The following is a 26,998-nucleotide window of genomic DNA, read 5'->3' as shown; positions in this document are numbered from 1 at the left end:
CCGGCGTATCTGTAGATGTCGATTGCTTTTAGGATTCGGTCCCCGCGGAGGAGATGTTACTGTACGGCTTGTCGGTCCTCTCGGTCTCGGTTTACGATAGAGGAACGCTGGACCGGCTGGCAGTATCCGGAGAGCCTGGGCAATATGGCGTGAGGAATATAACCAACACGAGATCATATCGCTTGACAGGTGTGGCAACAGAATTGGGCCCTAGATCGAACGATTTGGGCAGAGTCTGTTCGCGGCGAAAAGGAAGAAGACGGCAGGGAGAATCGGAGGGTGACGGCTGCAAAGAGCCAACGCTCAGAGCATCCGAATCGTGGAGCTCTGTACGGATACTGCGTACGGAGATAGTACATACGTAGGCACTGGCAGAGGAGAGGGTCTGAGCATCGTCAGCAAGGATGGGAAGCAATGCCGACGAATTTGGAAAGCAAAACCGATTCTTCGCATCACAATGGGGAAAAGCGCCCCTCGTGGATCTGGGTCCTGGGTTCCCTCAGTCTATGAGAGGTATGGCGGCTTTCGAGATCCCGGTGAAGAGCTGGCCCTGGTCGACAGATTTTTCCCACGGGACCAGGGGATGCGAAGTGTGCAGGATACAGAATACCAGATCGGAAGGGTTCGATGCGGGTGTATGGCCATTTCGAACGGCGAGTGGTGGTTTTTCCCTTGCTGACCTTGCAGAATGGGAGAGGCGGGGATGATGTTGAACAGGGGAAAAGGAGAAAGGTCGTGGTAAGTTGTGGGTCGACGGGAGCTTTAGACCAGGGGCACCCGGTCTCCTTTCCTCCCCACCTCAGTACAAATACGGATACCTCAGTGGAAGAAGTCGAGTTTGGCTTCTGTTCCGTTCTCTGTTGATTGGCTCTGGGACGCTGTTCCTGCATTAGTGCGGTTGCCGGATGGCGCTGTGGCTGAGCGTTTCAACTTGCACGGGCGGGGGGTAAAGGGGAGGTGACAGTCCAGCGAAAGGCCGTTATTCGGAGGCAGCTTCCTTTGGTAAGGTACAACACAACTTGGGTGAGGTGGGCAAGGGACCTGCCAGTTGGATTTGATCAAATATTTCGTCTGATTCTGGTTTCTTTTGCTACCTATGTGACTTGAGAGAACGTGCGTCTTTCGGACGACCCGGCATCTGTCATTGGCCGGCCCCCTTTTTCCCCGCCGCCCAAGCTTTTTTCGTCCCAAATGCTCCCTCACGTAGGAATGAGCGCAGAATGGTCCGCGTATTTTCACGGATACTGGACTCATATTGCATTCAGGTAGGAATTGACGCCCGGCATCCTACCGAGTATGTATTGGAAGCCATTGGACAGGGACGTCGGTAAGGATTCAGATCCAGAAGAGACACTAACATGTAGTACCTTACAGTTGAGTTCAGTGTATGCAAGTCTAATATTTCCAACCTAAAATAACGTTGACATGACCGCATCCGCAAGACTGCTCGTCCTAAAATATCTGATTACGTGCATCTTCATTTCACTATATGGCATGATGCATCATCCGTACCGCCGTGGTCCCCCAAAGCGCCCGGCCGGCTGACTTTAGGCGCGGGAGACGAGCGCATCGCGAACCTGGGATATCCCATCTATCCACTCAGAGGTGACGAATGGGAGCGGGCCTCTCACTTAAGACGTCATGATTGGCTGTCTAGACGGCGGTCGACCTCCGCTCTCGATATCCGTCGATTGGCCGACGTGGGCCTGATGGGGTTCTTTCCGATTGAGGCAGGGTCACAGCAGGGTACGTACCGTCCATAGGTTGAGCCTGGGATGTGTGGGGTCCAGACTCCAGACTACCTAAGGTACCCGTCCAGACTTCCATGTCCTTCCTTACCCCTGACTAAAAAAGTGCACCCTTTGGGTTGCAGCGACGACACACTTACATTGAGTCCAGGTCGAGTGTGTTGAAGCTGTCGTTTGGCTTCAAGCGCCGTGAGCTACTACAGCACTTGACATCTCAACACTTGCCATTTCCAGGGCGGGACATGGTGCAGCGCGAAAGGCAAGCCACGGGGCTCTCTGTCACTGGTCATTTGTCCTGGAATCTCACAACGCCCAGCGCCCGGCGCCCGGCGGCTGCTGTAAGGCAGAGACGCCCTGCCATGCCCTCCTTACTTCATGCCGTACGCTAACCTTCTGTCTAAGCATATTGAAGCCATTCGAAGAAAGAAGACTAGACGAAGGAACAGGAGGTGGAGCGGAAATGGTTTGCTCGGACCTCCATCACTCATGTCATCCGAAGATACGTACATGCGGCAGGCGGTAAGCTGCACCTGGCATATGGCAGCTGTGCAGCTTTGCAGCCTCTCCTTTCCTTTCCTTCATGATGGATGCACGCTATCCGTAAGGTACTGCGTAGCGCACCGACCTCGCCTCATCTCATCCGCAGCCCAAGCTCACAGACTTGCCGCGACTTCTCACCATCATCAAACCAAGCCTGCCGCCGCTGTCCGCTGTCTTGCTGCCTTTCCGTCTCATCCGCCCACCACCGTTGATCGACCGCGCCTTCATCTCGAGCATAGCAGGCGGTGCCATTTAGTCTCAGCCCGGCATCAACAGCATCTCCACATGGCGTCTGTTGCTATTCGTATGCCCGACACCATCGACAGACTGCAATCTGAGCATGACCTGCATATCGTCATTGTCCATGCTGTTCTCGGAACTACTGTGTAGTATGCCATGCTGCATTGCTCGGGAAGGCTGAGCTTCACTCAATCTCGACCTCCACTACTTCCAATTCGCCAAAAAAAACATTCCTGCTGGAGCCACGGGAGTTGAATGGTCCCGGCAGACGCGAACATCATGGCCACATGGATGATAATGGACATCGGTCATCCAGGGGGACACTCTCTTCCTGGCTCCGATCCAACCAAGACCTCGCCCGAATAGGAACCGTCTAGGTGCCGGATCATGGATACATGGGAAGAAGAGGCAGTGCTGTTTCTGGGGCCCATCCTGTAATCCCCGTCTTCAGACTGGACTTGGTGGTGGTTTAACAGAGACAGCCCTGCTCAGAGCTGGATGAGCATGAGTGACGGCCGCCAGAGAGACTCAGTCCTCAGTCCTCGGTCATCCCTCGAGGCCCCCATGTCTAGTCAGTTCACATCCATGGCCATGCCACGGGTCCGCTATGCCCCCAGTCCGTGCTGGACTGGTGCTGGCGGGCTTGCACTTGGACCTGCGCTAAGTTGGCCTGGCTGGCCCCACTCCGTCCCCTTCCACCCCCGTCCCCCGTCCACCACCACGTCTCCGTGGACAGGCATGAGCGTGAGCCACCTCTCACACCCCCGGCTCATCGCCTCCTCAGGTGAGAGATGGGAAACCTCACAGCCAACCGTTCCCCCGTGATAGGAGTCCTTCACTTGGTATATAGAACCCTTCTCTTCCCGCTGCTGTTTGGTGTTTCGGTTCTTATCCCTCATCGAACATTCTTTCCTACTTTCGTTCTATCAAACAAACAGTCCATTCGCTTTCTGAGAGTAAAGTCATTCGCTTCTTTCTCTCAACTTAATATCAACCTAGTTTTTTGTTTCATTCGTTTTCTGAACAAAGTACACTCTCACTCAAGGAAAGAATCATCGTCCAATTTTCAAGATGAAGAACACCGTTGCTCTTCTTGCCCTCGCCGGCGTCAGCCAGGTCACTGCTACCGTATGTACCACCCCTCATCTGCATCTCACCGTGTCTCTTGCACATTACTAACAAGCCTCACAGGGCTGGAACAAGTTCCCTTCCTTCGACTGCCCCGACAACACCGACAACAAGTGTGACGACAAGCAGAAGGATGGCTTCTCCTGGGGAGACCTCACCCCCGGATCGTTCAGCAGCTATGGCGGATTCGACTTCAAGGGCTGGACCTGCGGAAGCGACTTCTCCAAGCGCGACCTCCTGGCCCCCCGTACCTTCGGTGGCAAGGTCATCGAGGGCTCTTGCGGTCAGAAGAAGGAGACTTCTCCCTCTTTCGGCTGCGGCTCTCAGACCAGCTCCCCTGACAAGTTCTCTATCGGTCACTTCGATGTGAGCGTCGAGTTCGACTGCGACCTCGAGTTCCACTACGACATGCCCGACGGCTCTACTTGCAAGCACCGCTCTGCCTGCTCCAAGGCCGGTACCACCGTCAAGAACACCCAGTGCGGTGGTGCTAAGAACGTCACCATCGTCTACCCCTCTCAGCCTTCCAAGCCCAAGTCTACCTGCGGTGTCGGCATCCACACCATCAGCTTCGACTGCAGCCCTCCCAAGACCACCGTTCCCCCCAAGACCAAGACCAGTGCTCTCGTCTCTTCCGCCACCACTCTGAGCACCGCCCACACCAAGCCTGCTGAGACCACCTCCATCCCCGTTGCTGAGAAGACCAGCACCAAGCCCGCCCAGACCCCCAAGGAGACCACCTCCGCCGAGCTTCCCTCCGTCTCTATTCCCGGCAAGGAGTCGACCACTGCTGTTGTTCCCTCCGTCACCAAGCCTGCGTCTAAGCCCGTTGAGTCTGAGACCAAGCCTGTTGAGTCCGTCACCAAGCCCGTCGAGGAGACCACCTCCGGTGCCCTGCCTTCCGCCAGCAAGCCCGTCGAGTCCGTCTCTAAGCCCGTTGAGTCTGTTACCAAGCCCGTTGGTCAGACCACCTCCGCTCAGCTGCCTTCCGTCTCTATCCCTGCCAACGGCACTCAGCCCGTCGCCACTCAGCCCGCTGAGTCCAAGCCCGTCGAGTCTGTCACCGTCCCTGCCATCCCCGAGACCAAGACCACTGTCTTCGACACCACCTCCACCATCTACACCACCCGCATCGAGACCGTCACCTCTTGCGCTCCTGAGGTCACCAACTGCCCCGCCGAGTCTCGCACTCCCATCATTGTCACCGCCACCGTTCCTCTTACCACGACCGTCTGCCCCGTCACCGAGACCATCGTCCACACTCCCGGTGCCTCCAAGCCCGTCGAGCAGCCTTCCCAGGGTGTCTCTTCCCAGAAGCCCGTTGGCTCCGGCTCCGTCACCAAGCCCTCTGCCACCATCCCCGCTGGCCCCGTCGAGACCCTTCCTTGCCCTGATGTCGTTCCTCAGTGCTTGAGCACCTGGATCTTCTCTTCCGGCTGCACTGACAACTCCGACGCCTCCTGCTACTGCCCCGACGCTGCTTTCGTCGAGAAGGTCTTCAACTGCATCTACTCCCACGGTGCCAACGACGACATCATCTCCAAGGCCACCGAGTTCTTCCAGGGCATCTGCGCTCCTCACATCCCCGAGAACCCCGCCATCGTCACGGTCCCTGCCACCATCATCCCCGTCATCACCGTCTCGGCCACCAAGCCCGCTGCCACCAACCCCGCTGAGTACACCACCGTCACCGTTGACAAGACCGTTGTTGTTCCCTGCGTCACCGACGGCACCACTGTCCCTGGCTCTTCCACCACGGCTACCATCAAGACCACCCTCTCGGTCCCCAACGTCTCCTTCGCCACCGACTCTGCTTCCCAGGTCGTCCCGGTCCCTGCTCCTTCTACCCCTGCCGCCAGCAACCCCGCTGCCACCGTCTCTACCCAGGCCCCTGGTGCTGACGCTCCCTACCCCACCACCCCGGCCGCCGGCGCCAGCAAGACCACTCCTGTCGGCACCGGTGCTGTCGTCCCTACCACCACCGGCGTCGTTGTTGCCGGTGCCGGCAAGGCCAGCTTCGGTCTTGGTGCCGTTGTTGCTGCCGCTGTCCTCGCTGCTTTCTAAGCAGTGTAACAGCATCCTTCTCCAAGCGAAGGTAACTCTTTAGCGGAGGAGGGCGAATCCCAAAATCTTTTCCTTGTTGTCTCAATGTCGCTGCACGCAATGCTGTAATCTTACAATCCGCAATCATACATATCATTCTTACGATCCTTACGAACGAAATCACTTGCATAGGTGGTGGTCTGGTACAGACATAACCATATTTATCACACTCGGCCGCGCAAAGAGCGCATCGGATGGGAAGCTGCGTCGCAGTCTTCCCTATCTCTGGCTTTCCTGTACTTCATTTTTCCTTATTGTCTTTTGACTGCGAATCAAAAGGAGGCAGCGAAGGGAGTCGGAATCAGAGTTATACCCTGGCTGGTTGAAGTGTTAATAGTAATAAACGCGCTCTACTGAATTATGGTCTTGCATGTTTGTGATAAGTGATGTCTTGGAGGTTGCCGCGTCGATGAACTCTTGAAGTGTGCAACAAGCCGGTTTGCCATGGTCAGTCGAGTCATGTGATGTTGTAGTTGCAACACCCCGGAAATGAGACCTTGATATGCATCCCACTTGCCGGCCAAATGCGGCTGAACTGTCTTCAATAATAACAACTCCCGTTATCACTGCCTTTCCCCCCTCCCGCTGATGGTACCTTGGCTTATAATACTATCAACCTACCTCACGATATAACCCGCCACGGAACAGGTCAAGGCCGCGCGGCAGCGAGCTTGGGCCGATTTCGGGACCCTGACGTGATCGGCCTGATGGGGACGTTCATACCGGATGTCATGCTGCGTGAGTGAGCGGAAGGACGGGCCACCCTGGGGCTCGATAGTTGGCTGTTGTTGTTTCTCTGTGCTTCTGGGCTGATCTGCTCAGACCTCGATGTCTCGTCATTTCTCATACGCGCAGATTCGCATGCGTAATGTTGAACGAGTGACCGGCTTTCAGGACAACCTTTCGCTCCTATATCAGGCCGTTAAGGTAGGAAACCTCTGAATCCATCGATTCTTGAGGTCTACGCTTTTGGACGAAAACTTCTCCCTGGGTTCTCACGCTCTCTTCGGCTTTTGATCTCTGAAAGCATTGATTGACCACAGTTGGAGCAAAGTCTAGATTCAAATGCTACCCGTACTCAGTGCGTAAGCCATACATGCGTTGAGCTGCGAACGTCGATACTGTACAGCATGTGATGCTATCCCATCTGCTGTGGTTTCCAAGCAGACTTGCGAATGGAAGAGTCGCATAAGCCCGTCAGGGCCAGCACATCTGGAGAAACAGCTAAGCGGAGAAAATTACTAGTTCAGCAAGGGAGATTCTTCGTATAATGACTACTTCTGTTGCCCTGCCACAGTTCTTAGCCATGTTTTGTAAGGAGGCCCATTGCGATTCAAGCAAGATAGACAGCGTTCAGTCCACCCCGCGTATCGAGGCGTTAAAGTTGCTCGTTTTTTCCAATGTACACACACACACACAGGCCTGAAGACGGTTTATCTTGGTCGCCCATCAGCGTTGTTCAGCCACATTCAAGACCAGTTAAACAGCAAGGCCATGAAGTATTACCAAAATTTTCAACTTCTGCCACGGGCTCTGGGCTAGGTCCGGTACTCTCGAACGTTAGAGGGACAACCCCGCCGATCACTGGATGATGCGACTTCCGCCATGTATCTCATGTTGTTCGAGCTTTCTCTCCGAGGACTTGCAGCGCCGAAGCTGAGCTGTACTGACCTCAATCAGTCCCAGGCCCATTGAGAGTCTTCAAGGCGTTGATGCTGTGCTCATCAATAAGATGCCTCCGACGGCATAGTCTTGGGACGAGTCGTGAGTTGTCGTTATGTTGTGATGTTTTGAAGATCGAGTTATATCTGAAAGTATCTCAGCAATGTTGACCGTCGAATGAGAAATGCACTTTACTCAAGACTATAATATGTGATTGGCGCCTCGACAGTACGGCCGGCAGCAACAAAGACACGAGCGATGGCCGATAGGATTCGGATACCGAGATCGTGGTCGTGTTAAAGTCATTCCTCGGCATGACCAAGTGGAAGAAATCTTCGGGGCTCAATATCGCTTTGAAGTCCTTTCGCTGACATGAAGAGGCAGCTCGAGACCTTTGCGAACGACCTAATGTAAATTTCCTCGAGGAAGGATTTGATCTCACCATGTGGCCCTGCTGGCCTTTGCTTTTCTCGGTGTTATCACACATGTGGATGGTATTAATCAAAATGGTCATTTGTTGATTCAATGAACGCGTGGGGGGCAACTGCATCAGGGCAGGTGTGGTAATCGAAACGTGAGAACCGTGGCATAAAAGTTCAGTTGACTGAAGAATGAATGCCCCATTCGTAAAAGCATTGCAAATTTGAAGGGACCACAAACGGACAATCTGCAGTGATGTACGACGAAGCATCTTCAGCTCCTCTTAGTCGCTCGGAACATCGACAGCTTAGATCTATTGTCGGTCTCGGCAGTGACAAGGTTATTGCGTGGCTGATGCCGTTGAGTAGTGAACAATCTTCACAGCAGATACAATGCTCCAACGTCAATGAGGGTGTGTTCTGGAGCTATCTAGACCTAGCTCACTGCCCAGCTTCCTACACTTGATTTCATGAGTTTCGGCGTGGTTAAGCGGCCAAATCCAGCGGGCGAAGGAAGAAGACGGTCTCGCGTAAAGACGATGGAGAGGTCTGCACGTCCGCCGGGTTGACAGCAGGCTGTGACAAGAGTAAAATTATCTCGGAACTCTTTAAACGGTCGTCGACTGTCTGGAATTTCGGGAGCCACCATGGGGGGCGTGCAAATGCAACGCCCGGTGCCGTGACCCGGCAGCTGGCATGAATCAATTGCCCAATGAAGAATACCTACTCTGTCGAGTTTACCAGACCGCCTCCAAAAGACGCTGGTTATCGTCACACGACGGAGTTCGTCATCCACTAAACGCGTACGCCATCGCTCGCCGTGGTTCTACCCACGGTCTGTACTGGCATTGGTGTATAAACTGTTCTCGGTGACTCTGGCCGTTGAGCCGATTAGCCAGAGAATGATAACATTAAACTGTTGAATATATGTAAATAGTGGTATGGGTTGAATCATAGGACACATTGGTCATCGTGTCCAACATCGCTCATATTTTGCAAATGGCCCGCCCCTCCTGAGCTGTAAATGCCAGAACATGCCGTGCCCAGCCCGCACAACGCCATATGCAGCCACTCACCCGTCTCTGTCGGCTTGTCTTTGATTGTGGATAAGTTGTATACTCACTCCCTTCCCGACTCCGAGGCATAGTCGTCCACCAAACTTTGCATCTCGGGATCATGTGGCGCCAGACGACCCTTGAGCCGGCGCTCAAGGTGCTGTGCTTCCTCAAATGAGCCGCGTCGGCCCCAATTGCGAGGTTGACGCTTCAGGAATGCACCGACAGAACCAAGATAGCCTTCGTGTCGCAGGAAGTACGCCTGCTTCTTGCCCTGAGACCAAAACTTGATCGCATAACTGAGGGTATTGATCGTTTGGCGGTGACCACGAATGAAAGAACCGCCGAAGTAAATGTGGTCGAGATTATGAATCTGCGACTGGAGAAAGGCGATTTGACCAATGTTGTTGGAAATAGCGTACAGCAGCGACCTTGATACGTCCGCGCTGGAAAACGGTTGGTCTGAGGCGTGCTCCCCAGCTTGCTGGCTCTCATCAGCAGCATCCTCGGGATTCGTTGGCAGGCGGTTTTTATTGTCGCCGTTGTGGAGGCCGCCGTGGTCCTCTGCTTCGTTTTCAGCCGTCCGCTTCATGCGGAAGACCTTGCCAAACGAGGACGCAATTGTAGTGCTCTTAAGGCCAATCTTCCCGTAGTCGCCGCCGTAGATGTCGCCAACCAGCATGTCCACCTTCGCGTTATCCCCTTGTTCTGATGCGTCCAACATCTCGTCAAAGGTGCGGGCGCCCGTTAGGAGGGACAAAAGACCCCAAAGCGTGCCGCCGCCGAGTGAAGTACCACCAACACGCTGATAATCGCGTGGACCCGAAACCTTGAGGATCGATACTCCCGAGCCGATATTGACTAGCAAGTAGGGGTAGATGTTGTCGGATGGAGAAACGAAGTGCATTGGGTCGGTTTCGCTATAGGTAAAGACCTCTCGAGGGATCTCGGTGATGAAGAAATCGAGGCCTGTATGGCGCGCGCCGGTGATTAGCTCTCGGGAACATCAGAAATACAAATGGTGCACTTACCGATAATGAGGCACTCCATCTCTTCCTCCCGCAGCACATCGACGCCCAAAACGTCTCGCATTTTGTCATAGAATTTGAAGGCACCGCCGCCGGTTGCCATGACGCTCAATTCGCTAGGCCGAGAGCCATTGAGGGTCTGTTGCTTGTCCTTCAGGTGGCGCATAAACTCAATACAGTCGTCGATGCGGTCCGTCTCGAAATTGAGGAAGTTGAGACGGCCGCCAGGCTCCTTGGAGCCGGCCTCGCGGGTGAAGTAGACGAGCTTGATCAGGGAACCGCCAATCTGTGCGACAACGACGTTAGCACTGGGGGGAAGGGCGCAGGCGCGAGGAGGAGCAGGCACAGCATACATCAACGGCAATATGGCTCACGACAGCGTGGTGGTTCGGCAAGCGAATATCGCTCGTCTCGTGGTGGGTCGGGGATCCTCGGCCATTGTTGCTCGGAGAACTCGAGTCTGGGTCGACGATGAATGCGCCCTTGACGTTGATGCGGACAGAACCCGGGCGGATGATGGTATTATCGATCTCTTGGGTGCTCGTCATGGTACGGGCTCGTGTGCGAATGTCGGCGCCAGCCTTGATGACTGGCTCGGTGGTATCGTCGTCGTGCTGGTCGTCGGGTCGGGAATCCTCTATTGCTGAGGCTCCATGATCGGGCGCGGGGCACATGCTCGGTCTTTATGGGCTCGTGGTCCGGCGCGCGGAGGGCAAACGGAGGTGGTTTGGGACGGTGCAACTCATGAATTGGGGGTCCAAGAGCAAGATGGTGTGGCTCGCGAGAGAGCGTTGCGAGCCGGAGGACGGATGGGGACGGTGCGCGGCGGTTGATCGGGTTGGTGTCGCAACAGGGTTCGCCTTGCGCCGGTCAGTTCGCTTCGGAGTTGAGGGGAGGTCATCGAGGGGTTCCAGGATCAGGATGGAATAATAAAAAAGATAGTGGGAACACTCGACGATTTTGAGTCGAACCGATTGGAATTGGAACCCTTGCTTCGTCCCTTTTCTTCCATTTGTGAGAGGTGCCCGCGTCGTATCTCCGGAGGGTTTTTATCGATAAGAGAGGTAGGAGATCTCTCCGGGTACCAACCTACCTACCTTACCTTAGATACCTAGGTACTCGGGTAAGGTACTTACACCACAGCTAGCTATTGGAGAGGTCAGATGTACTCCTTCCTATCTCGGCAAGTGCCTACTTGCGACGGGAAGCCTTAGACCTTGGTATTGGAGGTGGTATGTGCCGTTTGGCCGAGGCTTTCAGGGTGCTCTCCACTGCGACTGGGCACATAGCGGCAGAGCGGTTCCTTGTAGCAAACATAGCGATAGGTACCCCTCAACCCCTCTAGAAGCTAGGTAAGACAGGCAAATAGGTTCCTTCTCTCCGCAAACATTCGGATATCGCGTCAAAAGTGTGGACCAGATTGCGGAGATTGTAGAGTGGCTTCCCATTAGCCCAGCAAGTCACATTGGATTTTCCAAGTCTTTCCATCTCGGAGGTGCCTCAAACCCTCCGCCTAGGTACTGCTGGTGGCTGGAGGTAGGTGGTGATCGTGATCCAGCTTGGCAGCTCCGGCCCAAGCCGACCTGAGTGTCTATTCGGCTCCTTCGGTGCACCCGAAGTTTGCACATCGTGCTGCTTACTAGGTATGTAAACTGGGCAAACCACCTCCAGGTAAGGCGGGTAGCGCGGACTACAAACTTGGTGTCTTTTCCCCCCAGTGATTACAACGTTACAAAAGTGGCATTCTACATAAAGCAGAGTGGCATGCTTCGTTGGAACACGAGGGATCAGAAATGACATCATCGTGGTTACACTGACTTTGTACGCTCCTACGCCATCACATGTTGAACTCAACACATAAGCCACCCGCTGGCAGGAAACCGTTCAACCGCCATCTCGTGATCGGTTCTTGAGCCCGGGTCACGGGGCCTTGCCACGTCATTTGACGAGCCGTGCCATCTCCCTTAGCTTTATTAATGTCGGTTAGCATGTTGGTTTAGCTCCTGAATGACCACCTTCAAGTTGTGGCAGGGCTGACAGGAATGCATTGACAAATGCGCGAGTTGCCATTCGCTTTATTGGTGCCCTTAGAGGAACGGGCCCAGCTGTTAGTCGCCGCGGGACAAGCCGAACAGATCGTAGCTCTATTCCTAGAACTCTAAGATCCGTTAAAGAATGTTCCGCGCATGCCGCCTGGAAATGTCGTTCGTCGTCTCAAACTTAGCCCCGGTCTGGGCATCGGCCATGGCCCGGACGAGCCCCATACATTTCGGCGTGGTATTGATACGGACCCGACAGTATCCGGGAGTATCAAGTTGACCGTGCAGCTTTGCGAATATCGTAATAATTAGATGGCATGGCGCAGGACAAAACATCCAACGCTATCGACTTATAGAGAGACTATTGTGTAAGTGAGATAGCTTGTTATATAAGCGTCTCCTCACGTCGTGATTGTAACCTTAGAAGAGACATGGTGCAAAACCTGCGTGAGACCCTTTATGGGACTCTTGCATGACTGCAATTGCCACATACGACCATACCCATTGGAAAACTCGGGATCCCGTCCGCTCTCCCATAGATAAGCCAATGAGGGCCGGATTAGTAGTTGGGTCGGTGACGACCAGCGAATACCTGGTGTTGTATGTATTTTTTGTGCTTTTTGCTTAGCTCTATTGTGATCCTTCCAATGTGTTGTCAAGTTGCGATGTATCTAGCTTGATTGCTGTCAGATACGTATTAAATGGATAAATATTTAAGATTTGTGATGTTCCTTAGAAGAAGCATGCCAGCACACGCCAGTACTCCCTGATATCTACTCACCTACTAATCATTTGTTCTCGAGTCTCATCACTGGATTATATATACTATGGTGGTATATCAGCTCCAAGAGGACACATTGACTTTGGAATCACAGAGGCTGCCAATGAAAGTCGCGCACACGGCATCCACGGCTTTGGGATTTGTGCTATTCGTTGGAGCTCTGTATCCATTTCAGTCGTCTCCCCAGGTAGCCACTCCTGAATCTACTTCCGTTTGCTTGCCGCTTGAAGCCATAGTCTTTACACAGGGCAAGGAAGGCGGGCGCTCGAAGCTCAACGAAGCTCGACGAAGCTCGACGGCCGAAACGGAAGAAAGACAAAGGTACAAGACAAACAAAAAGTTAATGGTCTCAAAGGAGGCGCTTCAACTTGGGCATCGGGCCGGCCTTGTGAGGGTTGGATCGATGAAACTCCAGAACCCACGGCTCACAGCCCTGCAGGTCTCTGGCAGGCTGCCACGTGGGCTCAGCATATTCCCAGCCGACGAGATACTGTAGTCCTGTCCTGGGTGATTTACCTGCCCACTTGGAATCGAGGATGGCCTTGAACGACCAACGCTCTTCGTCGGGCTTGCTTTGATACTTCACCACGACACGTCCTTCCCTGTCTGCTTCCGGCTCGGAGACCGCCGCGATGTAAACTGGAGGTTTCGGGCAGGGAGTTGCGGCCTCGACGTCCTGAGGTGAGAGGAGCTGTATGGAGTCAGTTCTTCTGATCCAGGGGTCGTACATCAGGGACCACTCCAGCCAGATTTCGGGGGTGAGGCATGTTCTGGTTAGGTTCCCGTCGCGGGCGACGACATCGCTGTAGGGAAATGTGGGGAGAAGAGTTCTTGTAAGATGGCCCCAGGTGAGGCTGATTTCAGGGGCGTTGACCCAGGCGTTGCAGAAGAGACCGACGATCGAAGTCAGTATCGTGACTACGGGGCGCTGGTCGCCATGCCCGAACTCCCAGCGGTTCCAAGTCTCGTAGTGAACGTACAGCTTGATGAGACACATTGTGAGAGCTCTGTCAGCGAAATCTGACAGCCCGGTTTGCGTCATCTGCGTGAGTAGAATGTGTCGTTCAGATCGTGACGTGCTAAGAATAGCCTCGTTGACACGATCAACGATCATGGTATCATTTGGCTGCTGGCCGCTCTGGGCTTCTGGCCTCTCTAGCTCGATCAGGAGGGTTCGCACAACTGCCCTGACAGGAGGGAAGCGCATGAAGCTGTGGATGTCATTGATACTAGCGCCGTACCTCCTGGCCAGACCAGCTAAGTCAGCATGGACCGTCGTACGTATCTGGATAGGATATTGTTGCGTATAACGAGGCCTGAACCAGTAGTCCCTGGGCCATGTGGTTCGGCGTTTGGGACTGGAAATGAATTTAACCTCGAGGACTGTCTTGTCAGTGATGCGATGTCCATCGTAGTGCCAGTTCGGATCTACATGTCGTTCCTGAAGAGTGGAGTTCATAAGTCTGGTTACGAACTCATGTGTGCTGTGATTGGAATAATCAATTGCCAATTCGGAGGCCGCGAAATGTGTTCCCATATTGGTGAAAGACGGCAGGGTCGCGGTATATTGGGAAATATGATTGGGCTTATCGACTGCGATGACTGCCTGGCTGAAGACAGCAAGAGATGAATGACGCGACGTTGATGATTCGTGCTAATGCTTTGAATTCGGAATGGGAAGATGGTCCGCCGAACATGACTGACTCTATCGAATGGAAACATCTCTATTTGTATTGAGAAGATATCAAGGCCCGTATCCTACGCAGCAGTAATGTACAGTGCTCTCCATGGAAATCACCACCAGCAGGGGACAGAAGGACATTGTCCAGACTATGTTGTTGAAGTCGAAGACAAAGTGTTGGCCCATAAACAAAAGAGACCTTTGAATACCAAAGTGAGTCGATATTTGGTGTTACGTACCTAAAATACGCCAAATCAAAAGAATATTTCATTGTAATTAAATCCGAGTGTCTGACATTATTCATATAATACAATAGCTCTGCGAAGAGTGCCTTTGTTCTGCGGAGGGATTTAACAATAGTTGAAGCTAACCACACACCGTGATCTGTGTCGTCGATAACTATGGCGATGTCGATATCAAAGACACATCTTGGTGAGATACGGCATTTGCGGCGCGATGCTCCGGAGCTTGTGCCGAAACAGGCTGATCCCGACTCGCGGAATGCGGAGCTGCCAGCGGAAAGCAGAAGGCGCGTATCGGATTCCCGTGCTTCGGATCACGGAAAGGGAGTTCGGTTCACTGACCAGAATGCCCAGGCCGGGGTAACAATGACACAGCCGTCGTTCTCAAACGTGGCATGCGACAGCCCTGCAGGTCTCCTCGGTAAGAAGTACGCGGCCTTGTCGCGATACCGATGAGTTCTCAAGAATAGATGTTTCCTGTCACGTGTCCTTCAGCGCGAAAAGGCCGGAGGAATTGACATGGAAGAGTCCGAGCATCTGGCTCGACTGCCGAGTCGACGTTGGATGGATATGAGGCTCCGTCGATGACGGGCGCGAACATGGCGGAAAAATATATCATCCACACTAGAAGGAACGCAGGGATCAGACTAGCCTGGTTTCTGGACGACGTCGAGGATTCCATCCCGCGCAGCCAGCTGTGGTCGACTATTACTTCGTCGAGTCCTATGATTCCAGGTTTGTTGGTCCAATGGGAGCTCGCTTGTCTAATGAGAGGTCAAGACTTTGTGCTACAGAAGTTCTGCGGTATTGGGTCTCATGTTGATTGATTATCGGAGGCGGTGTGTGTAAAAGCAGCCGCACTGGCGTGCCTGTGCCGTTCCTGTGCTAGGCCGGGCATCGAGTAGGGACAGAAAAAGTTTGATGAAATTTTCGGACCCAAGGACGTGGGTAAGTTGGAGCGCAAATCCAGGGAAAATGTCTGTTGAAGATGTTGTCGAGTCGCGATGGATGAACAAACCGACATGGACAAAGCCTGTTGGCAGTGTCCAGCTCCGTCCAATGAAATCATGCCAGAGCTGGGATCCAGGTGTCTTTCGTACCTTGGCTGAAATTTCCGCAAGCATCCGTTGTTGGACAAAGAACTCAGGGGAACAGAGGAGAGATGGAATAATATGGGAGCTGTAGAAGCTAATACACTAATCTGAGAGGCAAAGCCCAGAATCCCGGCCGAACTCAAGACGACGCTGGTTGCGGCTGGTAAGGATAAGGAATCTTTGGGATGCTGTTATGTGTGTAATGAAGTCCTGTGTGATTCAATACCTTCCTAGTTCGCATCCGCAAAGTGTGGCAGTAACTGCACAGGTCTGGTTGTTGCGACCAAGGTGGACGTCACACAACACGGGGCCGAGTTGAATTCCGCGATTGGACTGTCCCGCGTCAGAGGGACGTCGAGGCCCAAAAGTAGGTACGAATAGGTGTTGTCGAAAATGGTTTCTCCCGACTCAACAGTGATCTCATACGTATTGCTGGAACACGAGTTTGAAACCCACGTGATGTTCACAACCTCACATTATCCACGAGTCCTGAGATAATAAACATTCCAGAGACCAGAATGAAATCCAAAGAGACGGGGGGGCATTGGGCAGTGAGCAGTGAGGTCACTGAGATGGTCAGGGTCCTGGTCCAATGTGAATGATTGATGGATCCAGTTCGTCCTCATCTCAACAACCAGTCAGCGCCTTTGGTTACAAGGAAAATACCCTGTTCTTCTCCACTGAATACCCGGTCGCTAGTGACGATATGATGGCGTGCGTTGGTGAAGCAAGCGCCATGATAGGATATCCTATGTTGGGTATCCGTACCTAAACCCCCGTCTTTCTCATTTTCTTCTCGTTGCCCCGAGCGCCAACGTCTGTCTTCATGGCGATTCTCACATGGTGTTTTGGTTCTTCTCACAGTGATGAGGCCCGACCGACGGCTCAGATAAGCTCAATAAAGCTTGCCCAGAGCAGCTCATCACCTAAGGTACCTATATATCCATACTATATAAGCAGCACCTCTATATACTATCCCACTATTACTAGGATATTAAGTAGGTTAAGCCCTATATCGTTATATAGCTTACTATATTATAATATACTAAGGATTAATAGTAAATTATACTCTATTTTAGCTACTACTTAAGCTATAAATAAGTTTAAATTCTACTATAGCATTATATAACTTATATATTATTACTAAATTATCTATTTCTTTAAAAAGATAGTATTTATTATAATATTCTTATTAATATAATATATAAAAAGAATATTATTAATTTAATTTAAATAAAAAGAAATATTATTTTTAAAAGTATTAAAAATTTAAAGAGAGTTAAAACTTAAAATTATATTAAAGATAGTAATAATAAAAGTTAATATAAAATAAAGAATATAAAATAATATTTTAAATAGATAAAAAAATAAAGTTATAATATAGTTTTAATAATAAAAGGAATAATCTCTTATAGATTAATATCTCTTATTAAGGTTTTATCCCCTTTAACTTTAAGTAAAGCTATTTATATATTACTATATATACTATAAAGCTTATTAAAATAGAGTTTTATTCTTTTAGAATATTAAATATTAAATATATACTTATTAGGTATAATAAGATAATATTAATAGCTAGATTATAAGGGTAGCTATATTATATTGCGCAGCGTATTGCATTTATCCGTACTATATAAGTGAGTGCTTTATCAATTGGATCCCTCTCATCTCAACTTTAAGGCGCTTCACAGGCACTGGATTGTGGCTGGGAGCTCCCAAAAGCGCCTTATTACAGTGTATGGAAAACACGAGCGAGCCCGGTGTTGAAACATTCCCTTGCTATCTGTCTCCCAGGGTTGAACACTGGTTCGGTCATGCCCTTGATGTGCCCTCGGTATCGTATTGAATATCTTGTGTGTAGAGAGCATTTGGTGCAAATGCATGCGACTGCTTGAAGCAGTACCTTAGGATTTCAATGCTCAGCAGTCGTGGGCTGCTCTCGTTCATCTTACACTCAATGCAACAGCCATCCCTGTGGTATTCATATTCGTCCGGAGGGAATCCGGAACACTGGTATGCTCTCGCGGCATCTTCTGTTGACGCATGCGTGTGAAGCATTAGATGTTGAATGCAACTGTAAGTGCCTACCTAAGTAATGGCGCCGTTGTGTCCGCCTTTCTTGCCAATGTAGAAGGTGCCAGGCCTCTTTCCTGGTTTCCAGGTTGCTTTTTGCATCTCCCACTTTCACACTCGCAATCAATTTCAATTCAAGGTACCTTGCTGGAGGTGCGTAACCTACCTTACCTTACCAACCTGCTTGCTACCTTGCCAAAAAAAAAAAAAAAAAAGCCAGAAACCACAAGTCAGACCCCATGTTTTCCCGCGCTTTCCCTTCCTGAGATGAAGACCCCCACCATCCACTGACACCACCTGCACCTGCACACCACGACTCAACTTACCAGCTCCCATCAATGACGTCCTTTTGGCCCAGGTACTGTAACTAAGACCAGAACGAATGACGGGGAGAGAGGAAAGAGAAGCAACTGGACCCGACCGCCAGCCATCACTCAGGGCACCTTACGAATACCCCTTAAGGTACAGAAAGAGCTGGACGTCGACGGAGTCGGCCCCGCCATCGCAACACGCTTCCGCATTTCCAAGTTCACATCTACATCGCACCCGACCTCTTCCTCGTAAGGTACCCAAACCTACCTTACCTACCTGCCTAACCGACCTCAAGGTACTCTACCTCCACGCTGCTCTTTGCTCCGAGGTAGTCTGTCTATCAATACCTACCTACCTGACCTGTTCTACCTATCCAACCCAAAACATCCGAACTTTACCTCACACATTTTCCCAGCAACCAGTCAGTCGCACGCCTTTTGTTCTCTCTTCTGCTCTACTACCTTACTCTCATCTCTCGCCATCACCATCCGGCTTGGCCACGTCGTTCGCGAATAAACACCTCCAACAACCCCAACAAGCGCCCAGAAGACACCGAGGCGTCCGCTCCATCGTCCAAGCTCGTCCTGTTCCTCGCCGCATCGCATCGCATCGCGTCGCATCGCATCGCATCACCGCACATCTGATGATTCCCGGTACCCGATTAGCGTGCTGCTGACTGGACGCGCCTTGATCCAGCAATATTCGACCTCCGCTCCCGTCTCTCGCAACTCCGTGGATCCGCTTACCACGCTGTTTTAACGCCCTTCTCGCCATCGTCTATTGCCGTCGCAGTCGCAATCGTCTTGGTCATCATCCATTCGCCTTCCTGGCGAAGCTCTTCCCGCGTCTCTTTCGCTTTATCGCCGACTCAGATAGTCCTTTGGCTTGTCGACCTCTGCTCCGACTTGACTTTACCAGCTCTCGCTACCTCAATTGCGCCCCTCCTCGAGGTGACCGACCGCGCGACGACCCGCCCGACCAGGGAAAATCCCGCGATACCGACCTGACCTGACCTGACCCGACGAGCAGGAAGCTCAACACCATTGTCCGGGTCGCACAGCCGAATATCTTGGACGACGATACCGATAATTGACAGGCGCACGCACAGCCGCCCCCTAGTCGCTGCGCTGCAATCGGGTACCCGAGCTTGGACTGGTCATCACAGACGAAACATCGCCAATCGAAGAACGCCGGCGGTGCGTTCTGCTGACCTCGACCTGTCCGTCTGGACCCGGACCCGGACCTAGACCTGGACCTGAACCTGGACTGGCCGGTCTTGCCCCCCAATTTGTCCCCCACACTCAACGTCTCGGACGAGACCTCACATTCCGCATCACACATTCCACTGCCCATCATGAACGGCACCCAGGAGCCTCAAGAGCCGGTTGCGCAACAGCCTCTGCAGCCCGCGACGGCCAACGCGAACGCCAATGCCAGCGCCAACGCCAATGCAAATGGCAACTCCATGGCCGCCAAGAAGCGCAAGAAGGAGGGCTTGAAGCCTATCATCACCACCGAGACTCCTCCGTAAGTCTGATGAGCGTTTCCTTCTGTTATTTGTACCTTCATGCACCCGTATCGTTTTATTTCTTTTCTTTGACGAGCGGGGACCATCGAAATTGTTGTTTTCCATCGCCTCCATCTGGATGCTGTTGAGCGTCCCAAGCTTCATTTACACAGGACATTACCTCACCTTAACACCCTCCACCCGCTATTACCCCTCTATCCTGTTTAAACCGCCGTGCCCGATGCCGCACGTTCTTCCCTGCGCATCCTGGCGGGGCGGAGTACGGGGATAATGATGGGGGGATCCAGCCAGACCAGTCCAGTTTGGGTTGTCGAGTCCAGCAGGCCTGTCCAGTCAACAACCAGTCCAGCCTATTCCAGTCCGATTCGGTCCAGTCCAGCAGCAGCAGCCAGAAGCAGAAGCCAGTCGGCGCCGAGGACCACACCGCAGAACGTCTCACTCCCGAGCACCTGGGAAGCATGCAAAGAACAGGATCGCATTCGAAGACGCTACGGCAGCGAAGAATTAGAAGAAAGAGATCAGAAAAGGAAGGAACAGACCGTCGGACGCCAACGGGACAGATACCCGACGGGATCTGTCACTGGATTGGGCGCGTCGGCTGTTGTTGCACACAGGGCTGGGTATTGGAGGAGATGGAACGGACGTTTGGCGCGCAAGAGATCGGCCAGAATGGCAGAGAGGGACCGTACAGGGTGGAAGGCAACCGCTCATCCACAGGTATTACGGGTCGCCAGCTGTCGCCGCCACTGCAAGTTACCTGCCGGGGCCGATGATGCGCAGCACCGGTGAGGTGCATCTTGTTGAAGTGGTCTGCGTCGCGCTACGCTGCGCTCCGCCTGTACGACGGATACCCAAGATTGATGACGGGCAGTGGAAAGGGGATGGCTGTGGTGAAAGAGGAGCGGAGAGGTGAGGTTTCGGCTCGTCGAGTGCGCTGACTGAAGCATATCGCGTGTTGCGTCTTCTCCGGAATATATACTAACTCGGGACCTGGACTGGATTGGACGACTTGCTGCACTGGACTGGGCTGGGGTGTTCTGGAAACCAACAACCGTCACATCTGGGCTGGCAAATGCGTGGGTTCGCATGATGACTTGCTGCAAACTTGAATTTCCTTCTGTTTTCTCTTTCACTCTGAAGAGATACGGGCAGATCAAGGACATGACGGACATATGGCAAAGAGAGACGGTCTGGAGAACTGGAGGGAGCTGGAGATGGAGCTGCTGGGTTTGGGCTTGCTGACGCGAGTGCTCACACCGTCACCCTCCTCCACTGTTCCTGATGCGACCCGACGACCCTGGCCAAGGTGGCCCAGACTTGTGCGTCGCCAGACCACTCTCACGCTCACCCGTCATCCTCTCTCTCTCTCTTTTTCTCTCCGTCCGTCTGTCTGTCCGATCTCCTGCCTGTTAGGTTGTCCTTGTCGTTGTCGTCGCGCGCGCTCATCACTAACCCCTCCCGCGCTACCTGCCCTGCTTTGCTACCTACCTACGTTATTTTCCCCCCCTCCCCTTCTTTCTTTCCTGCCCACTGTTTACTTGAGCTGCTCGCCATATCTAACCTGGGCTGCCATCCTTCCCACCTTTACCTCTACCTCCTACCTCTCTTAGCCTGTACGCTTGGCTGATTGTTCCCGCGCTTCGCTTCGCTTCGACTCGCCTCGCCCGCCTCTTTTTATTTTTTTATTTTTTTTTTACCTTGCTACCTTACCTACCGACCTTAACTCTTTTCCACCGTCCCTTCCTGATCACCCCCTCCTCTCCCCCCTCCCATTCACACCTTTACCCACCCCAGTCAGTCACGACTTGGCTTGACTGGACTTGCCGCTGTCACTACTTTCCCATGTTGTGAGCGGCGCCAGTTTCGCACTGGATCCGCCCTCTTTTTGATATTTCCCCCTTCATTCTTGCTTTGGTTCTCGAACTTCGTCGCTCGGTCCTCCGCTCTGCTGTCCTTTTCATTTTCATTTTCTGCTTATAGGACTGTTCGCGCTGGATGCGCAATGTTGCGAACATGAGCTTCCTCAAGACAAGGTTTCTACTCTCCGTCCGCCCCCTTCTGAATTGTCGCATTTTGTGGTCGAGCTTCTTCAGAAGCGCCGCGAAATCTTCGCCCACCTGAACCTGCTGCTCTATCTTACTCTCTTCTCCACCCCCGCCATTTCAATCACACTCTTGATGACGCCTTTTTTTGCGCCGCCTTGTCTCGTCTACATGCTTCGATGCGCTCGAAACACAAGCTAACCTTCTTGTTCCTCGTCGCAGAACCCACCAATTGTCTGCTGCCATGCAGAATTCGCCGACCTCGACCTCCTCCGGCGACGATCCCGCCGAGAACACGGCCGATGAGGAAGATTCTGAGGACTACTGCAAGGGCGGCTACCACCCTGTCCAGATTGGCGAAAAGTTCAAGGACGGCAAATACACTGTTGTGCGCAAGCTGGGATGGGGTCACTTCTCCACCGTCTGGCTTTCTAGAGACAACGTCTCGGGCAAGCACGTCGCCTTGAAGGTCGTCCGTTCCGCCGCACACTACACCGAGACCGCCATTGACGAGATCAAACTGCTCAACAAGATCGTCCAGGCAAAGCCCGATCACCCCGGCCGCAAGCATGTCGTCAGCCTCCTCGACTCGTTCGAGCACAAGGGTCCCAACGGAACCCACGTCTGCATGGTTTTCGAAGTCTTGGGCGAGAACCTGTTGGGCCTGATTAAGAAATGGAACCACCGAGGCATTCCCATGCCCCTTGTAAAGCAGATTGCCAAACAGGTGCTGCTAGGCCTCGACTACCTCCACCGCGAATGCGGCATCATCCACACTGATTTGAAGCCCGAAAACGTCCTCATCGAGATCGGCGACGTCGAACAAATCGTCAAAAAGGTGGTCAAGAGCGACCCCAGCGACAAGGAGAACAACAGAAACGGCCGCAGGAGGAGACGGACTCTCATCACCGGCAGCCAGCCGCTGCCGTCCCCCCTCAACGCCAGCTTCAATCACAACAATCTCTTCCCCTCCACAAACTCCCACACGAGCCTCAGCCAAATGCTGCACGAAGGTATGTGCCATTTCCAACACCGCCACCTGGCACCCCGCGAATCGCGCCACTCCAGAAGCACCCCGGTCAAGCCACCTGTCACTGGTGCATGCAGAGACAGTGGTCGGGACATTTCAATACGACGACGAGCTAACGTTGTCTTTTTTCGCAGGCAAAGGATCCAAGGAACCCTCTCCGAAGCGTGATGCTGACCAGAAAACGCGCGAAAAGACAGCGTGAGAACACCCCGCCTTGCGAAAAGTGGATGATTCTATTTGATACTGACCGCCTTTTCCTTGTGCAGCGACCTCCTCACGAAAGAAGTTTCAGGTATTTCCCTCGATAAGACGAGCAGCTCGCCGTCATCCGGAGAGAAGCGCAAGGCCGAAGACGCCCACGCTTTCGATATCATCAGCGTCAAGATTGCGGACTTGGGCAACGCCTGCTGGGTCAACCACCACTTTACCAACGATATCCAGACAAGGCAGTACAGATCACCCGAAGTCATTCTTGGTGCGAAATGGGGCGCAAGCACAGATGTGTGGAGTATGGCTGCGATGGTACGTTTTTTCTCGAGCCACTCGGCTGCATTTGGCAGTTGTGTCTTATTGAGGTATACGTAAATGTTGACTCTTCATCGTTCAGGTCTTCGAGCTGATTACTGGCGACTATCTGTTCGATCCACAGTCCGGAACTAAGTATGGCAAGGACGACGACCACATTGCCCAGATCATTGAACTCCTTGGACCCTTCCCAAAGTCGCTGTGTCTATCTGGGAAGTGGTCACAAGAGATTTTCAACCGCAAAGGCGAATTGCGTAACATTCATCGCCTGCGACACTGGGCTCTGCCAGACGTCCTCCGCGAGAAATACCATTTCAAGGAGGAAGAGGCGAAGCGCATTGCTGATTTCCTCACCCCCATGCTGGAGCTTGTCCCTGAAAAGCGCGCCAATGCTGGTGGCATGGCGGGACACTTGTGGCTTGATGATACACCTGGTATGAAGGGTGTGAAAATCAATGGGCTTGAGGTGGGCAGCCGGGGTGATGGCATTGATGGATGGGCGACAGAAGTGCGGAAACGGTAGGGGGGATCATAATGAAGACCGCTTTCAAAGCACGGGGGGCCACCAAGATATCATCCCTAATTCAAATGAACGGTCGAGGCCCCCAATCCCCCTTGCACAGTCCTTCTGCACCGTTTGTCCCCCATATTGGACCTTGAATTGGCTTTGACCTATTTCTGCACGCACATTGCAGCAAGAACAGCAGCACATGCATGCATGGAATTTTGCTCTTTGTGCTAGTGCCAAAGACAGACACACTTTTCCCAGCACGCCTCAAACACCACCACCACACAACATTGTCATCATCACCAAAACAACTGCAAACGACTTGAGGGGGGAAGAGGGTAGAAGAAAAGGGGTGATTGACCCCGCTTTTGAAGAAGATATTTGGTCAACGTTGTCAGACCCCTGAAATGACGGATTAGATAGAAGTCTTGTTTTCATGGAGGTGGTTCAGTACGACCAACACTTTGCATGGAAGAGCGAGAAGCGGGTTTGAGGAATTACAGACGAGAGAAAGATTTTTTTTGCTGCGGCCAACGCGACGTGGACCTCCTCGGCCTGGGCCTTTGGAATGGACAAGTGTGGTCCTTCGGTTAGTAGTACTTAAGTATAGTTGATGCCGTGCTGGACCTAGGGGGAAAACGAGATGCATCATGATTGATCAAAGCGTGGCCGATGATGCCTATGTCGCAGTGAGTGAGTGACACGCCACGGATAACTCATGACGTCTTGTGTTGAACATGCCAGTGTGGTGTTACGTGAGTGAGATGTTCGATGTCCGTTCTCCCATCGAAGTCTCGCTAACTTTCCCAGCCAACCCCAGGGTCTACCGTCACTTCTGGGGGGGAACGTTCAGCACCTCAAGAAGAGGAAGGCAAGAGGGATAAACGGTGTATTTTGATGCTGGAGCTTCCGTTGCCGCCCTCTACGTTGCGAGGGTAGCATAGGGGGCGCAATCAATGTATTTCAAATCCGAGATAAGGTCACCACAGAAGCAAATCCAGTTGATGATGTATGGCTGGTCGAGCACAACGGAGGACTGTGCAGTTGGAGTAGTTTTCGAAGGGGTCTCTTGGGCTCTATCTGCCATTTTCTTTTTCCAGTCTACCGGCAGCCTCTTGTCGACGCTTTTTGAAATATCGAATTCTCCCTGGGGATTCCCATCGAACCCTCCCGCCCCATTCACAACGATCCGGAACGCCGTCGATGCTCAAATCATACAAGTTGCCAGACTATGTCCCCGTGGAGCTCACGCAGAGTACTGAGAACCCTTCTTCTGCCTGCTCTCATCATCCGCCAATCACAGGTCTCGGCCAAGTTTGTGTTGGAATCGGAGCCGTCGAATCCACCACCATCACCACCGTCACTACTGTCATCTAATGCCGCGCAGCAGGCCTTTACCGCTTCTTGCCCTTCGCGGTCATCTTGCGGAAGGCCTCCAGGCCACCCGCGCCAATAGGACGGTGATCAGGCGCGCGAGAGACGTCGTACGTACTCTTGGGTGCGATTGTGTAGCTGGAAGGCAGGCCACCAGGACGAGCTCGGTTGGAGGTAACGACAGGAGCGAGCATAGCCTCACGCTCAGCCTCTCTGGCAGACTGTGAGGGCCTCTGGGGAAGGTTGAATTGTGAACTGCCAGCTTGGCGCTGTGACATTTTGAGAGCCCTGATGAATGTGTCAGAAAATGCACACGTCGCAAATACAAGGATCAAAATGAACATACTCATAGTCAAACTCGCGAGTCTCGATGTGGCGCTTCTTGTAGTCATCCGTGCGCTTGAGGATAGGTCGACTCCAGTCGCCCAAAAGACGCTCAGCCATACGCTTGATGCCAGCCTCTGGCTTCTTGGAACGGGTATAGAAGTAGACGACCTTTCCGATGCCGCTGCTCAAAAGCACTTCCTTCTCGATAGGTAGGCGGATAAGCGCCTGGAAGATTTCCCTTTGAATGTTGTACGCAGGGAGACTGCCGTCGTTCAGGGGCTCCAAGAAGAACTTGACGTGTTGAAGGAAGTTGGTATCAGGATCAAGGATGGCGTGCTGCACATTGTTACGGTTCAGGAAATCCTTGACCTGGGGCAGGAGCTTAAGCTTGTGGACAGCGGGCTGGCCTTGCTCGCGCGCAGAGTTGTCTGCCTCACATGCCTTCTCCATGGCCAATTTGAGATCGGCGATCTGATCGTCCATCTCATCCTCCAAGTCCTGCATCGTACCATTAGCAAAGGTCCGCAGAGCGCCCGGTGAAGCGCGAAACCCACAATTTCGTCCTTCTTCTTCTTGCGCTTGGCAGGTCCCTTCATCGCGGCATCCAACGCCCGGTCGATCGCACGGCGCCTACGCTCCTCGGGAGACAGATGGGACTCGTCATCGATCTCGGGCGAAGCAGCCTTGGATCGCGGCTTTCGCTCGCCGTCACCAGCACCGGCGCGTCTCGACTTGCGAGCCGGTCCCCTAGCATCGCCGTCCGCATCGCCCGCCGCATCATCGTCGCGCGCCCTCTTCTTATCTCTGCGTCCCTCCTTCGGTTTTCTCGGCTTTTCTCCCTCAGCCACCTTGCGCTTTCCGGCTTTGAGCGTCTTGGCGACGTCTTCATCCACCGTTATGGGGCGATCCTCAATATTGGCCGTAGCTGGATCGTAGTCCTCGAATTGGTCTTCGTCGATTTCCGAGAGCTGATCTGATTCCTGATCGGACAGGTCTTCGGCAGTCGCGCCACCGGCACCCTCACGAGGCTCTTCGTCCTCAGCGTGGTCATCGCGATCGATGGCCGCCGGCGATTCGGGGAGAGATTCGAGGTCGGACATTTCGGCGACGGCAAACTTGCTATTGCTCTGGAGGGCAACGAGACGCCCTGTCGTTAGGTTGTCGAGTTCAAAGCAGCTGCGACGTAAAAGAAGGATTTTCAGCCGCGATAGTCGTAAGATTTAGGGGCGACACGAAGTAGCTGTTGTTGATGAAGATTGAAGATGGAAGATGTCGTTCAGCCCTTCGATTTTCAGGTGGCCCAAGCTAGCCTAGGAGAAGCGCGACAGCCCAGTACCTAAGGTAATGTAAGAAGTCCCGTCCAGTCGGGTCCAGTGGAAGGTGCAACCTAGCCACCCAAGTGTGATTCACCAGCCACAGCACAGGATACGTACCGATTTTCGGTTTGTTCCGTTGCCTCAGGCACGGTTTGTTTACTTTGAAATGTGCCCTGTGGTTTGCTCATTGACAGCACCTCAGT

The 26,998-nt window shown here is 52.9% G+C and overlaps 5 protein-coding genes across 5 annotated transcripts; 2 read left to right on the top strand and 3 right to left on the bottom strand.

Moving 5' to 3' along the window:
• Positions 1-3,599: 3,599 nt before the first annotated feature.
• CkaCkLH20_10268 (adhesin protein Mad1) lies at positions 3,600-5,720 on the top strand (the record flags this gene model as incomplete). The annotated part of the gene is made up of 2 exons (XM_038892982.1): positions 3,600-3,656; positions 3,720-5,720. 2 exons carry the CDS (start codon positions 3,600-3,602, stop codon positions 5,718-5,720), a joined length of 2,058 nt encoding a protein of 685 aa, XP_038741637.1.
• A 3,239-nt stretch (positions 5,721-8,959) lies between these two features.
• Positions 8,960-10,597, bottom strand: CkaCkLH20_10267 (uncharacterized protein; the record flags this gene model as incomplete). The annotated part of the gene is made up of 3 exons (XM_038892981.1): positions 8,960-9,864; positions 9,927-10,209; positions 10,277-10,597. 3 exons carry the CDS (start codon positions 10,595-10,597, stop codon positions 8,960-8,962), a joined length of 1,509 nt encoding a protein of 502 aa, XP_038741636.1.
• A 2,495-nt stretch (positions 10,598-13,092) lies between these two features.
• Positions 13,093-14,280, bottom strand: CkaCkLH20_10266 (uncharacterized protein; the record flags this gene model as incomplete). The annotated part of the gene is made up of 1 exon (XM_038892980.1): positions 13,093-14,280. One exon carries the CDS (start codon positions 14,278-14,280, stop codon positions 13,093-13,095), a length of 1,188 nt encoding a protein of 395 aa, XP_038741635.1.
• A 5,219-nt stretch (positions 14,281-19,499) lies between these two features.
• On the top strand, positions 19,500-23,793 carry CkaCkLH20_10265 (uncharacterized protein; the record flags this gene model as incomplete). Its single annotated transcript, XM_038892979.1, has 5 exons — positions 19,500-19,672; positions 21,938-22,728; positions 22,880-22,943; positions 23,012-23,267; positions 23,353-23,793. The coding sequence occupies 5 exons, from the start codon at positions 19,500-19,502 to the stop codon at positions 23,791-23,793; spliced, it is 1,725 nt and encodes a 574-aa protein (XP_038741634.1).
• Positions 23,794-25,172: 1,379 nt separating this feature from the next.
• CkaCkLH20_10264 (uncharacterized protein) lies at positions 25,173-26,579 on the bottom strand (the record flags this gene model as incomplete). The annotated part of the gene is made up of 3 exons (XM_038892978.1): positions 25,173-25,440; positions 25,499-25,977; positions 26,034-26,579. 3 exons carry the CDS (start codon positions 26,577-26,579, stop codon positions 25,173-25,175), a joined length of 1,293 nt encoding a protein of 430 aa, XP_038741633.1.
• Between the last annotated feature and the right edge of the window lie 419 nt (positions 26,580-26,998).

The sequence above is a fragment of the Colletotrichum karsti genome (assembly GCF_011947395.1).
Source record: "Colletotrichum karsti strain CkLH20 chromosome Unknown Scaffold39, whole genome shotgun sequence".
Classification (NCBI taxonomy): domain Eukaryota; kingdom Fungi; phylum Ascomycota; class Sordariomycetes; order Glomerellales; family Glomerellaceae; genus Colletotrichum; species Colletotrichum karsti.
The sequence above is the reverse complement of the archived record's forward strand: the minus strand, read 5'-3'. Positions and strand labels throughout refer to the sequence as shown.